The sequence below is a fragment of the Juglans microcarpa x Juglans regia genome, chromosome 2D (assembly GCF_004785595.1).
Source record: "Juglans microcarpa x Juglans regia isolate MS1-56 chromosome 2D, Jm3101_v1.0, whole genome shotgun sequence".
NCBI classification, from domain to species: Eukaryota; Viridiplantae; Streptophyta; class Magnoliopsida; order Fagales; family Juglandaceae; genus Juglans; species Juglans microcarpa x Juglans regia.
This window is the reverse complement of record NC_054596.1, coordinates 40,862,331-40,878,701: the sequence shown is the minus strand read 5'-3', so window position 1 is coordinate 40,878,701 and position 16,371 is coordinate 40,862,331. Positions and strand designations below refer to the sequence as shown.

General features: G+C 33.0%; 1 protein-coding gene across 1 annotated transcript; it reads right to left on the bottom strand.

Annotated features, from left to right (window-relative positions):
- Nucleotides 1–12,863: 12,863 nt before the first annotated feature.
- LOC121250878 (cytochrome P450 94A2-like) lies at nt 12,864–14,931 on the bottom strand. Its single transcript, XM_041150113.1, has 2 exons — nt 14,777–14,931; nt 12,864–14,630 (listed from the first exon to the last, which is right to left on the bottom strand). The coding sequence occupies exon 2, from the start codon at nt 14,491–14,493 to the stop codon at nt 12,952–12,954; it is 1,542 nt and encodes a 513-aa protein (XP_041006047.1). The 5' UTR covers nt 14,494–14,630; nt 14,777–14,931; the 3' UTR covers nt 12,864–12,951.
- Nucleotides 14,932–16,371: the final 1,440 nt, after the last annotated feature.

Below are 16,371 nucleotides of genomic sequence, written 5' to 3'. Positions count from 1 at the left end.
AATTAATAATTTATCTATAAGTAGAAATATAAAGCTATTAAAACGAATCGGCCTTATAATTTACATGATGACTTGTATTATAGAAATGGTTATTCAAAAAAGCTAATTGACAGATCATAGATCACTTAACGTACTGGTTTGCTGATCTTCATCGTGGAGTACTATATACTTTGTAAAATAAGTTCTCTTTATGAAAGTTATTCTGAGTTTACGGCCCTACCATGCAAGATTATCTGTACTACTTAATTAAGATATATAATTAGTTCATAATGGACATGATATTTCTATCACTATTTGGCCATCGCACTAATTAATTATTAATCTATTACATGATATAAAGTTTTTCATGTTAAGAATATAATATAAATTAATAATTAAATTTATATCTTTCAATTGGCTTAAGGTTTTTATACAAATGATGGTTTCACATAGTATCAGAATAGAGGTTCTGAGTTTGAACTCGAACTTTACATGTAAAGCTAGCTAGCTAGAATGATCAGAATAGAGGAATAGAGTGTACTAGTATTCCATTCAATTAAATATTTCTCAATATTTCATTTGCATAATAGTTCTCTAGCTATTTTATAGCATGACATGCAAAGTGTATGGAACGGTTATATTACATACATGACTACATAAATTGAAGTGAAGTGATCACACAAAAGCAAATTACCTACAAACTGACATAATTTCATATGATATGTTAGATCTATTTTACAAGAAAAATAATTTTACAATCTAATATGCCGTATCAAATCACGTCAGTTTGTATGTTTACTTTTATAAAATTTGTTTGTGACTAAATCATTTCTCTTCAAATATAATGGCTGCCACTAATTACTGGCCAAAGAGAGATAATTTCCAATCTAAACATGATCGTTCAATGCAACATTTTGGCCCCGTTTGGATATTATGCTGAGTTGAGATGAGTTGAGTTTTTTATAAATAATAGTGAGTACTTGAGATGGTGGAATGAGATTTGTGGAGCTCACTTAAAATGAGTTCAAATGTGTTTGGATGTTAAAATCAGTTTAGATGTATTTATGAGAAGTTAAAAACGGTTGTAGGTCCCGAGTATAAAGAGGTGTTAAGTTGAAAAAGGTTGTGGGTTTCACGTGTAAAAATATTTTGAGTTGAGATGAGTTTAGTGATTTGAGAGTTGAGTGTTTGGATACTAAATTTAGCTTAAAATTAGACTGAATTAAGTTGATTTCAGTTCAATCCAGATTCCAAACGGGACTTGAGGAAGAATATGCATGCAGCATCTTAATACTTCTTGTATACGTGACTTCTTAATTGCGTTCACCTGACGATCGATCACCTCTTTTTATCAAGTTGGTAATTTTGAACTTGATCATCATGCACTTTCCACGGACAAAATGATTCCTTTAACCATGCTGCATGCACTTTCCAACGTTCTTCCCGATCATCACGTATAGACTAGCTACAAGCATAAATCTTTTGACTCTTAACTATTTTTAAGATCACTATTAATTCTGCAAACGTGGCCGGAGTTGTGATCATCATCATTTTTTTAAAAGTTTTGTTTTAATTAATAGTCATGTGGGAGTGAGGATATTTTAATTACTTACTATGAAAAAATTGACGTGCATGACAGTTTTTGATTGGAGGATAAATAAATTGTGAAACGAGTAACACTAGCAATTATAATCCAACATATTAACCGAATATGTCCAGACTACACCTTTATTTTAACAGAAGCAGTAGGCGATAATTCATTTGGGTTTTCGATCCAAATCCAACGAAAAGATCGAAGGAAAAAAGATCACACACATGTACATGCAGTACGTTGTTGGGAAATGATAATAAGAGATTAATAGTAAAGAAAAATAGAGAAAAACAATAACACTTTTATTTGAGCTTCGCTCCAGCGATAGATCAAACGAACAACAAGCGATCTCTCGGATTGTCTCCGCTGTAGAACCAGGCTCCACACTCAACACACATGACCTCACGTTATTCGGTAGCTAATTTACACTTATATTATCAAAAGATAATGCTGCGCGCATTGATGAGACTTGATCCAAAGCATAAGCAGCGCTGCTTAATTAGGAGCAGAGCATAATTTATAAGTTACTTCCCCTTCCGGCACATACCTTTCACAGGAATATAAGGGCCAGCATTAGGAGCAGAGGGTGGCACCGGACCTTTTGCGAGCGGAACTTTAGTAGCATTAATATTCAGAGTGAGTCCTCCCGCCTTCTGATCTACTTTTAAGTGCCTTAGAGCATAAACAGGTTTGGCGGTGACAATTAACAACATAAACAACGTAATTCTGCTCAACTTACTGAAGAATATAATTGCCTCGCGAACTTCCATTAAGATTGCTAGTGTTTCAGTCTAACGAAAAGATCGAAAACGTTAGGGCGTGGTTTATTGAATCTTTGAGTTCTCAGAAAGCCAAGACCGAGGGGCTTTTATAGATAGATGCCAACATTCCTTGATCAACATCATTTCATAATTATTTTCTCAGAGTGGACTACATGAGTGGAAGTGCGCTGTCATAATGTCTTGTCATTGCAGTAGGTGCGTACGTAGAATAATGGAAATCTCCCGCACACCCAAATCATAATACACCCAAATCATAATGGGTTTAGATTAGTTCTAATGCTATCACTTAATTAATGAATCACTATGAGATAAGAATATCTCTATATCTAATTATAGTGAAATATAAAATTTTTAAATTTTATGATGATCAGAAGTCTATAAATAGCACTGAAGGATTAAAGGATTCTCACCTACAATATCATTGTGTCTTTAGCTATCGGGAGACACTCAGAGGTAAAATTATTAGGATGATCCTTCTCTCATAGTCAGATCAGATTCTTTATTAAACTATAACAGAGGGATGTACGTTTTTTAACTGTTATTATTTTATTACCGTGAATCATAGAAAATTGAAAATCTAATTACTAAAGTTCATGTTAAAATATTTAACATCATGCAGTATTAGCTGAGCGTCAGGTTATAAATTTTTTATGATCTCGATAAAATATTGTATATGCTTGTGCCTCTAATTGTTATTTCTTTTCGATCAAAGGAAAAAAACATAAGCTGTTTGGGAATGCTACATGAATGTCCCACCTGTTCATAAAATTGTAGTTTTGGTTCTGCATATGTAAAACTTTCGTATTGATATTATGCATGTGTATTTTAACTTGTTTCAGATTTCATGAGCTATGAACTATGCTTGCTGTTGTTTGTATTGTGTTTATGCTGGGTTGAAGAGGGAGTTGAGGAAGGGGACGTTGTGTGGGTTGGTAGTATGCAGCGTAAGGTGGTCGGCGTCACTGAGCCCGTAACTTGACATATATGGTGGCATAAAGGGGGTGGCATAAGAGGCTGTGAAGCCCCGAATGGGTGTTGCCCGATAGTGATTTTTCTTTATTTTTGTTGGTACAAAAATAGAATGAGAGGTGTTTGGCACTGGAAGGAGGCCAAGAACCTCCTCCATGACACCTTTATGACGACGGCACAAAGGGCTTTAAAGCCCAGTGGCCGTCGATGATTTTGGTAAAATAAAAAGGGGGATAATAGTGAAATGAGGTGTATGTCGGCGGCGGCAGGAGGGACGCCATGCCCTCTTCTCCTCGTCGAAGAGGTTCACGATTGCGCCAAACTGAACGAAGATTGAAAATTGACTGGTGCAGCTCTGCTTGGATGAAGAAGAAAGAAGGAGGTGTCTGCTATCTAGGGTTTTCAAACATTTACATAAGGGTTTGGGCTTTAGGCTATGGGCTCGGCAGTGGGCTTTTGGCCTACTCCAATAAGATTTAAAACTGTAATAAGGGTACGGACCAGCACAGTGGGAGAAATTTGGCCCGGCCTAATAATAGAAATAAAATTTTTAAAAAATTGGGCCAAGGAGTTGGGTTTGACAGTAAGCCCGACCTAAGGTCATTGTGTGACCGGACCCACGTTCTCACCATTGAATCGGGTTTCGGCTCAGGTTGCTGGACTAATCCGGTCCAGACCTAGATCGGTCATATTATAATATAATATAATAATATTATTTTCATATTATTTACTTTAAAAAAATAGAAAATTTGGAAAATTTTATTTTCTCTTATATGCATGTTTTTATTGTTCAATAAATGCATGAGTTATTTAATGTTGATTTTTTGGCTCTTGTTTAAATTATTGTTATGCCATATATAATTGATTATCTCATATGGGGCAAATGGTTTGCACCAAAATTAAGGAAAAGATTTGTTGTCCAAATGTACATGATTTTTCTTAATTTTGGATGGAAAAACTATTAAACTCCATAGTAAATATGGGTATGATGTAGTGAACAATTTGTGTGTTAAGATCTACTCCTAAAGGAGAATTTTGATGACACTACTAGTTCATCCATTAAAATAAAATTGGAGTGAACAACTTATATGTCAAGATCTACTCCCAAATGAGGATTTTGATGACACTACTAGTTCATACATTAAAGTAAAGTTAGAGTGAACAATTTGTGTGCAAGATCTATTCTCAAATGAGGGTTTTGATGACACTGCTAGTTCATCCATCAAAATAAGGTTAGAGGAATTACTTTGTATGTCAGAGTTTACTTCCAAAGGTGAATTCTGATGATATAGCTAGTTCATCCACATAATTTAAAATTGAAGGCAATACTTTGTAAGTCAGAGTTTACTCTCAAATGAGAATTCCGGTAATACAACTAGTTCATCCACAGATTTTAAAATTGGAGGGAATACTTTGTATGTCAGAGTTTATTCCCAAATGAGAATTCTAATGATACAACTAGTTCATCCACATAATTTAAAATTGGAGGGAACATTTTGTGTGTTGAGGTTCACTCACAAAAGAGGGACCTCGATGACACTATTGGTTCATCTATAATGGTTTAAATTCTGTTATTGTTTTTGAGTGTGGAACTCAAAGCATCAATGTGATTGTTATGCTTTTCTTGCAGCAAGTATACGAATATCTTTACAATGTTTTCTATATTGAATGGACTCTAGTATAGAGAAACATGACCATATCAAATTTACACTAAGAGTTTAGACCTTGGTTTATCCGTTTTAAGTCTAACATCAATTATTATTGAGAAAAGTGATAAGGGTAAGAAAAATACAATATTTAAAAAGATTGAATTAATTACTACATATCAAACTATAGAAATTTCTTAGTTTTGTACATAATAGTTTACTTCAAAGTTATTATTATTTCATTAAAGTAATGAGATATGAACAAGTTGGTAGAATGATTGTTAGCTAGATACAAATTTATTTTACTAATTTGTATGAAAAATCATTTGTATCTTTTGGAAAAGGAAGGAAATGATGGTGATGAAAATATAAGAATTGTGTCAACAGAAATTTGAAAGAAACAATGACACATGATTCGATGGGAAGCGTAAACCTTTTTCTATATAAGTTTCGAATCAAATCTTATACATGTTTATACATTATTTTTAGATTAAACTCGAGTGCAAGTGTTCATATTTATTTTGTCTGTATAAGTTTCAAATCAAACTTTATAAATGTTGATACTTATTTTAGTGGTTAAACTCGAGCACAAATGTTCAAATTGTTTCAAAACGTCATTTATATTTGTTTAATTTTGTCTTCCAATAAAATTTTTATTTGTCATGCCTTCATATTAGTGTTCTTGTTAAATGTTTTTCCTTTTCACTCATGAGGCATGTATTGGAACCAAATGAAAAATTATTTATGAAAATTTTTTACCATTTGTCGCATAAAATTTGAAATATAATTTGTGACATAAAAGTTAGAGAATATCTCTAAAAAAAGTTGTAGATGTTAGTAAATAAAATATTTTTCGCATTTAGATTTCTAATTTCAATATGTGTGTTGATTTGTATAAAAGTAAACAAATCAAACATATCAAGAAAAGATGGTACAAAGAATATAGAGTTTTTTGAGATAATGCATATAGATGCATGTAAACCTTTTCTCTATATTGTTTAATAGATATAAATATTTCATTACTTTCATAGATGATTTTCATGGTATGGATGTATCTATCTGCTACATGAGAAGTCTCAAGCCATTAATAATTCTTGAGGTACTTCTCATGGAGAGGAATTGCAGTTAGATAAAAATGTAAAAATTATTGAATTGAATTGAAATAGTGTCATGAAAAAACTATTAAGAGTTGGACCATAACCCTGACTTATTTGGTTAACTTCTTGAAAAAATGTGGTATAATTTTTAAAAATAATGATGTATATCTTATATTGTGTTCCTAGTAAGTAGTCTAAAAGACTCGTCTTGAGTTGTGGAGTAACAAGATACTTGATTGAAGGCATATACATGTATGAATAGTCAATTTAAAGTAAGGCCCTGTTTGGATGTATGGATGAGAGGGTTTTGGACATCCAAACGGTTAGTATTTCATCTTTATTTCATCTCTATTTAATCTATAAATTATCAAACTCATCTCAAACATTTCTGACATGAACAATAAAAGCAGCTACAGTGAAAAGCACTGCCCAATTCTCAGACCTGTTTGGCGTCTTCTACTTTTTTTTTCCCCCATCTAATATGCGATTTCTCCTCTTCACCCAAGCCTTTGTTGTCTTCGCCGAGTTCATCCAAAGGCAGAGGAACCTTAAATTTGCAAGAAAAATCTACAATATAATTCATTTACTTATTTATTACAATAATCAAAATTATTATAATTTATAATTAGAATAAAAAATGATGAATTTCCCTGTATATAGAAAAATAAATAGATAAAAATATATTTTAAAAAAGAGAAATTATAAATTTCGGCCAACAACTTCCCAATATATTTTGGGGTTTAAATTATTTGGTAGAATAATAAAATCTTTTAGCAGAATATCTTTTAAAAAAGAGAGATTACTTTTTGGAATTATAGAGTAATTTTGGCCAACAAGTTCCTAATATATTTTAGAATTTAAATTTGTTTATGATAGATCTTTTAATTAGTCATAAATATTATTTTTTTTATTAATATATTCATAACTATTATTCAATCATTATAAAATGATTTTCAATATTTGGTGGGATCCACTCATTTATCAAATCTCAAGTCAAAATTATCTCATCTCATCTTACTATCCAAACATATACTTTTTTACAAACTATCGCATCTTATCTTAACTCAAAAAATCTTACTACTTTCAACATATCTTATCTCATCTCATCTAAACTGCGTATTCAAATAGGGCCTAAGACTTTATCATCTAAAAGGAATTTGGATTGTATTACAGTTAGCGGGTACATTATTGATTACTCAGGGAGATTAAAATGATTTAGGTTGTATTATTTTTATTTATAGATTGAATTTTGAGGAAATTGAAATGTCAAATTTCTTAAATTTGGTAAAATTCGTAGGAGTATAGAAACTAGAGACATGATTCTCGTGAAGTGCATTCTTGTACTTAAAAAATGCTTGTAGTTCATTTTTATGATATCTCAATAATAACATGGAACAACAAGCAAATGATCATTTATCTTATCAAATAAACACCGCTAAAGAATTGGCCATAGAGACATTAGAACAGATAACCTCATATGATCTTCTTAATTTGATTTTTGGTTAGGCTACGTTGTGTATTTTCAAAATTTAAATTTGACATAGAAATAAATGAAGGTTCGCATATATTTTCACAAATTACAGAAATAAATGATTCGATAAAAGATTGATGCATAAAAGTTTGAAGTCTAAAAAAAACCAATAAAATGATTACTTAAAAAAGGTAACAAATGTTTTGAAAATTGGTATCGAAATCTGATAATACCAATAAACTTTTTTGGATTTAAGAAAAATATTTATTGTTAACGTATATATACCCTAAGACCAATGAGAGTATATTTGTATTTATGGTCATGCATGTATATAACTTTTTGGCAAGTATGAATCATGGTTTGTAGTATGACATTAAAGTAATGTCTCTGAAAAAATTTATAAATGAGACATCCTATGTAATTGGGATTCAATTTTAATACCAAAACGAAAACTACTAGGATTGTCTCAGTATATTTGTGTAGAGTTCTGAAACACTTTGTATGCATAATTATTGGTCAATAAATGCTTTAAAAATAAAATGTGACATGTTCATTATTTTACAGTGTTCTCGAATTGATTAGGTTGTTAAAAATAATCTGAATATGATGATTACAAGGAATTTGATGGTTGCACAAATTTATATACAGCTGATCATCAGTTTTATCATTGACATCTATGGTTGTTGCCAACGTAACCCAATGATCTTTGACCTAAAATTTTGAAATTACTCTAATGATGAAAAATACAATTATGATTATATAATTTGCTATCTAGTAAAGTTGTTTTATATAAAAGTATGAGGCAAATCTCTTACTGCTTCATGTGCAATAAGGACTGAGTTTGTGGTATGCTTTAAGGCCACAATGTAAGGCATATGACTGAGGAAATTTATCTTAGGACTTGGAATTATCGACTTATAGATAGACCGCTAAGAAATTATTGTAAGAATTTTTCAGAGTATTTTTCTCCGAATGATAAGTATTTAATGAATACTTAAGTGTTAATGAGAAAGTACAGAAACAAATATATCTATAACAAAAGTGTGTTAATGATTATATTTTAAATGACATGTTGAAAAGATAAGTCATATGCTTATACTCATGATGTGAACATGTTAAAGATATAATTGATATGTTGAGTATTTTATTACTGGACATTGAAAGATATCTATTATGATTATTTATGTTGTCTTGTCTTCCGCTTTATATGTATATTTAATGGTATGGATGAATGATGACAAGATAATGTCTGCAATAAACATGAATTGGAACCCAAGGCATCACAGTATTAGGCTTAATTATCTCAATTAAAGATTGTGCTAAATTAAGTTACTGGTGTTGTAGGACATAGAAGGAAATTTGATGGTTATATAACAGAGGATCTCCATGACTCGTGTTGGTAGCTGATTTGACATTGATATTACGTAACTCATGTAATGTATTTTGAGTTAGGAAAATTTTCTGGAAATGAGCGTGCACAGTATAGTTAATTTCCTGTAATAAACCCATGAATAGAAAATGTTATTTTATGGGTGTATGGGCCAAGTGTGAGAATATAAGAGTTTTATTAAAACTCTATATCCCACACACTCATATCTTAATAGGTTTAGACTAGTTAAAGTACTATCACTTAAGAATAATGCTAGAGCCACCGCTGAGGGCTCCTGCTGGGCTCTTTATGTGTGTGTGTGTGTGTGTTTTTTTTTTTTTTTTTAACATAGATTTTCTTAACACTTGTAAATATTCTTAAAAAATAAAAAAATTCACAATATCATAAAAAAACATTTTCTTAATCACTAAGTGTTTTTTAATATATTTTTTAATGATTAAAATTTTTTTATCAGCTCCAGTGAGAAGACTAATATTTTTTTATTTTTTATTTTATTTTGAGATTAAGGATGTATTTTTTAATAATATTGTGAATTTTTTTTTAAATATTTTTAAGTGTTAAAAAAATCTACGTAAGAAAAGAATAAAAAAAAAAACACTTATAAAGAGCCCAGCGGAAGTGTGGGTCTAGCATTATGCGTGGAAAGAGTACTTAGAAATTAGTATTGTGTCGTACTGTCATTGCGTTGTAGGTGCGTGCAAATAATAGCCTGCTTCTTAATATATTGTCTAGTGATCTGATAATCGAGGTCATTTAAATTGAGATGTATACCTATTATATATTTCATTTAATTTAAGGTCTTATTTCACGAACTAAATGGACCTTAATTAACATGACTGATCAACAAGCACAAATCAACTGAGCACACCCATTCGGTAACCCAAAATACGTTTATATTCAACTTAATTAACCTTATTATTTGGGCCATCGATCCCGTACTACATGAGCCGACTGATCATCAGACAGCCTCTCCCTTCAGTTGAGCCAAAATTAATTACGAGCTTCAATCGACTACCCAAATTTACTGATATTTAATTTCATCCCATTAATCGTCAAATTAATCGCAAATTAAGTACATGCAATAATATTATATATAAAACTTATATATAAAAAATATTTTGTATATTATTAATTTTGTATAAAACTTATATACATATATATATAATATTAATTTTTATATATTTTTTTCCAACCGGGCCGGTCCGGTCCCGGAAATCATAGAATCGGGACCGGACCGGGTTCGGCCGGTTTTACAGTTACAAGAACGGGTTCTGAACCGGTTCAAAACCAGTTCAACCAGTTCGATCGAGACCGATTTTATAATTTTCCGATTTAAATTTACACCTTTATATGCAACCTGCATCCCGAGCTATTGATCATCAATTATGAACCATGCAAGCTTCATAAAAAAGCATCTCGCTGCAATCAAATCTTTGGTAAACTTAGGACAAAATAAAAATAAAAATACAATAGCGAGTCGAAGCATAAACTACCTTGAAATATATACCCTAGTTATTAGACCGACGTACGGAGTCTGACGAAATTAGAGGTGGCCTGTACTGGAGAGATGGGGGTAGCTCAAGCTTGGGAAGATCGTGTGTTGGGCCATGTGTTTTAGGATTGAAATGTATGCAATGACTACGTAAGACACCGGCCAGCTTGTTTGTTTTAAATTAGAGCTCATTTGTGCAATTATCAATATGATATATATATATATATATATATAGAGAGAGAGAGAGAGAGAGAGAGAGAGAGAGAGAGAAGAACTTAATTATTAATTATTTAGAGTTCTAAATCCTCATGAGACTTGGATTATCCTAGCTCGACCCCTGGCCTCTCGAAGAGAGGTGATCTTCGAGAGGCCATGTATAGCTAGAGAGAGGTTGACATAAATAAAACACCAAGGGAGACAGTCTTCTTATATGGAAAAAGAGATTATCACATAACCATGTATGATATATCGGCCTTATTCGGCTAATTTACTAATAATTAGCTAGTTTATTATGGCAGTACTCATGCACGGGACATACAGGCGGCCGAGACTTGAATGAAAAGCACACATAGGATCAAGTTCAGGAGTGATGTGGGCAATGTCCCCTGTGATGGTCCCCAGGCACGTAAGTACAGGCAGATGGAGCAGATGGAGGCACTGGAGCTTTTGTAGGCAGAAATTTTGTCACTTCCCCATTGACTTGATCTAGCTTCCGATCTTCAGTTAAAGGCCTGAAAGCTGAGACAGATTTAGTTGTGATAAGAATTAAAAAGAGACAGAATATCACCTTGCAACACCTGAAGATAATTTCATTACAAACTTCCATTGTTGAATACAGAAAAAGTAATGGATCGATTACACAAGTAATGAACTCGATGGACTAGCTCTGAAATTTATAGACTTACGAATAGGATACATGTCAATACCCTGTCTTCTTACTCTCTAGTGTTAGTGTGATTGTGAGCGTGTGAGCGTGAGGTGCAACATTATCTGCTCACAGAAAGTGGCATCTTAGTTTAATTCATACCATGTCTTCATCAGTACCATCACCGAAAGAGATGCTGTTGAACGCATCCATGAATGGAATTCATAAAAAGAACCGATTGCGATCTGATTTGGATTCTAAATTTGATTCGGTTTCTGCACTTTCGACTGTCTATAGCAGAGTGTCAACGCTAATCGCTATTTGTAGATAGCATGCTAAATGGATATATAGCGTTACAAGACGGATCCCTGATCTCCCTCGATAAGCCTCATTGCCATTGGCCGGTTTTTCCTTCCACTATTACGTAATGCTTTCCTCACAATATTTCATCCATATCAAGGATTCTATTCTCTGTTTTCCCCGCTTTGATTTCTCTGAAGTAGTGAGGCACCACTAGCTCTAAAGAGGGTGAGCCTCTAGAGATATTATTTATTAGATAAAGCTAAGGAATATATACGTCTATTTCAGTTTTAGAAAATTAAACCATAAGATAATTAGGTAGGCAGAATCAGACAAAATTAGTCATTTGATACCACAATTTGAAACATAAAGTAGAATACACACACACACACATACCTCTATTCAGATCGATTGTACCATTTAGTTTGGGATCAGATTGCAATAATCATGATATTGATGATTAAGTAGATCTTTTCAAACAAAGAAAAATATCTTTAATGTACATTGCTCTCTTGCAAGATTAATAAAAGAGTATTCATACTTGGTCATATGAAATTTAATGCTCAAATAGCTCTCTTGATGTGATACCACCATAAAATGTCACGTGATTTATTAAAAATAATAAATATATTGAAATTAAAAATACTTTCGAAAATACAAAAAGAAGAAGACTGAAATCACGAGGCATCACATGATAGTGCTACATTGGCAAGTTTGAATAGCTAAGTAACATTATTCTTAACAAAAAAAACTACATGCTGCAATTCTGCCCATCTATATTGTTGGTTTTGAACAATTGTACATACCCATTGATTTTAAGGCTTCCCTGTAATTAATTCGAAGAATGGATCAAAATCATGTATATAATAACTTAACACATGAATGTAGTATTCAAAGTACTTGACGACAAGTCTATTGGAAAAACTAGCACGAAAGCTATAAATTTATTGCGACATGGCCGCCAAGTCATGACGTATCCTATATAGGGACCATATTAATTTGCCAGTCGCAATTGATATATGATATTTTACTGCTAGCAATGCCAGAGAATTGTCTCACGCGCATGCATTAATAATTGTGCTTTTGAACCGTGCCGACCTCTATGCCCTTACTCGTCATGCTAGCTCCCAAATTGCATTAAAATTAGAATAAGAAAACGACGCCGTATTTGTTGGGATAGTTAAAAACTCGTTACAGATTTTTGTGTGTTGGGTTTTTACTGTTCCAAGCGAAGAAAATTCCACTCTTAAATACTATAGATTTGACAATTGATATAATGTGAAAATTATGGCAATGATATACAAACAGAGTTTAATACGCAAAACGTAGCACAAGTCAACGACCACTACTTTCTCTCATTGCCTATACGTCAGTACTCCTTGTGATCCCTCTCCACGATCCTCACCGGAAGCCCACCTTTTATTGTGGAAGTGAAGCACGAAAGAAATTCCGGCTCCACACCCTGTTCTAGGGCCGGCACTACCTTAAACCGCCTCAGAACCCCCGCCAGCACCTTCTTCATCTGCAAGAACGCCATATCCTTCCCCAGACAAATCCTCGGTCCCGCCTGGAACACTGGGTACGTGTACGGGTCCCTTCCCACAAACCTCCAGTGCTTATCCATTTCGTCCCTCTCCAGCCACCGCTCCGGCTTAAACACCGCCCAGTCAGAGCCCCACAGCTCCTCCGACCTCCCCATAGCGTAAATATGGTACGTCACTACCATTCCCTTCTTCACCATCGTGCCGTCCGGCAACACGTCTTTGCCGATGGCCTCCTTCGTGTCCGCCAGAACAGGCGGGTACAACCGCATGCATTCACACAAAGAAGCTTGAGTGTACTCCATGTCTTTCACTCCTTCATAGACAGGCGCTTCTGATTTTTCTTTGATTTCCTTCAGAACCTCGGATTCAACATGCTGGTTCTTGGAAAGTAGCCAGAAACACCACGTCAAAGCAGACGAGGTAGTATCCCGTCCAGCAAGTATGAAGCTTATCACCATGTCCGTCACGAAGTTCTCGTCTGAATGGCCTGCGCTCAATAATCTTGACAAGAGGTCAACAGAATCGAGCGAGGCATTCTCGCTGAGCTTGTGCTTCTTTTCTCTTATAATTTTTGTGGCGAATTCTCGCATTTCTGAGACTACGATTTTCAAACGCTTCTCGGAGCCAACATTCAAAAGCTTCTTGATTTTCCAAACCATGGGGATCAACGCACTAGCCCTCATGCCGCTGAGTATGATGCCTTCTTCAAAAACTTCAGCGAACTTGGCTTTTGGAAGAGAGGGCAACAAGTAGGCAGGGTCGACTCCAAAAGTTATTCTGCATATATTATCGAAGGTGAACCTCTGAAGAATGTTTTGGAAATCTAGGACAATTCCGGTTTTGGCTGCCGAAGAGAGGATGGGGATGAGGCGATCAGAGAGTTCGGTATCCACAACAGTCTCGACGAACTTGCGCAGAGATATGTGGTTGAACTCTTGGATGGCAACTTGTCTCTGGAACTTCCAGGACTCGCCGTCGACGTTGAAGATACCGTTGCCGAGCAAATCTTGGAGGGTGCGACGTGATTCGTCGCCCTTGCCGTAGTTGTTGAAGCTGTTCTTGAGGATGTGTTGGACAACGGTGGGGTTGGCAGTGAAGACCTGGCGGGTGTTAAAGAAGGAGCGGTGGAGGACGTAGGTTGCCGACGGTGAATTTTGGAGGAAGTCAGCGATCCATTGTAGAGGACGGTTGCGGTAGGCTAGCATGTCAAAGAACGAACCGATTAAAGGGTAGGATCTTGGGAGAGTGGCGGTCGAAGAGGATGAGGGAGATTGTTTTTTAGGATTTAATGTTTTGGTGAGGAAGATGAAGGAAAGTAGGAGAAGTACGAGGAGTGAAATTGAGGCTAGAAGTTGGAGCAACACCATGGCTGATAGTTGGAGATCGAGCTCTTTGTTTCTGTTGATGTTTCGGACTCCTGGTTTTTATTTGTGGGTGAGAGTTAAGGTCACATTTTCAAGATAATTGGGTAAGGCTTTTACTATCTAATCAATTTATGTATTAATATTATTATCTTTATATTTTAAATTTAAATTAATATTTTTTAATAAAATTTAATTTTTAATTAATTATATTGAATTGATATACATATTAATACATAGAATCGCTGTAATCAAATATTTTGATTGAGTAATTGTTTGTTGCGTATGTAATTTGTTTTTTAGCTACGCGTGCAAGTCTATCTTATGCCTTGAGATATTTGTATAGGTGTCTCTTCGATCGGTTTTTGTTTATTTAAATTAATATTAATGTGACATGACAGTACTGTTGTATTGTTTTATATATTTGGCCCTGATTTTCGAGCTCCATTATTAATATTTCATGTTGTTATAGATAAGAATGGAGTCGACTTCTCTTTTAAAGTCAAGAACCAAGTCATTCTTTTGTCCGTATCATGAATTTTAAGTTCAATTGAAGAATGCTTTTTATTTTTGGGTAGTGTTACCTTTGTAGAAAAATAAAAAATAAAAAAAATAGAAATTAATTTAATTTCAAATAATATCTTAAATTTATTTTATTATAAAAATAATTATAAATTTATTTACCCTTACAAATCACTGACAGTTTTTTTTTTTTTTAATAAGATGTGAGATGTGAGATAGTAAATAATAATTAATTAAAAAAATTATTTTTATTTTATTAAAAAAAAGTGAGAAATGAATACTTTTGCATCTCAAAATAAATCAATCACGAGTATCACCACTAACATTGAAGAGAGACGGGGGCGAAAAGAAATCAACGGGAAAAGTGCAAGCCCAGGCTTTCCTTGAGTACTGAATCACTTTCAAAGTTATGAATAAAACAAGAAGCATGACTAAGGCCTAATTGAGAATATATCACTATTTTATTATTATTTATTATTATTTAATATTTTATCATTATTTTATTATTATTATTCACAAAATACTTCACTATCCATGCAAACGCAACCTCTTATAATTTTTTTAATTATGTTTTAAGTGAATACCATTTTTATTAGATATGACAATAAGTTTTTTCCTTATGGTTTAAATGAATGACATTTTTATTAAATATGACAATTATATAATTTTGTTTTATAAAAGTATCTTTATTTAAAGTAGGATTGTAAAAGGAGAAATATAATATGGACACACATGAATTTATAAAAATAAATTTATAAATTAACATGATTTCATATGTAAATTTAGTTTTATAAATTTATATGTATAAAAGGAGCATGTTTTTATTAAATAAGAAATCATATTAATAGTTTTAAAGTATACAAATCTCAAGCATTTTTTTTTAGAAAAAAAAAAAGTGAATAAATTTAATACACATATAAAAAATTATCTTTTAATAACATACTCCACTTTTTTTAAGGAGTACACAGAGTATGGTGGAGAAGTATATCTAACATTAATCTTATCAAATTAGGCATACAATTAGCATCTTACACGTTAACATGCTTACATAAACCTACAGTATGGTCGTGGTGCAACCAGCTTTCTTTTTTTATTAGGACAATGATATAAGAACAACTTACACTACAATTTGTTTACAATTAACTATAAAAAAAATTAGTATTTTATTTGCTTTGAACTATTGCAAGTACAAAAGTTTTAAATTAAAGTAGAAAATATTAATATTTTAATGTATAGTAGTATTAAGTTATAATGTAGTTAGTGGTACTGTATCATTATCCAATTTATTATCATATTTGTCTTTCGCTAAAAGGACGTTTATGTGCAACCACATCGTAACTCTGGAAGTTTAGAAAGACGAAA

Bases quoted from the DNA above. Each gene is read 5' to 3' on its own strand.
- LOC121250878 (XM_041150113.1), bottom strand. From the start codon at position 14,493: ATGGTGTTGCTCCAACTTCTAGCCTCAATTTCACTCCTCGTACTTCTC.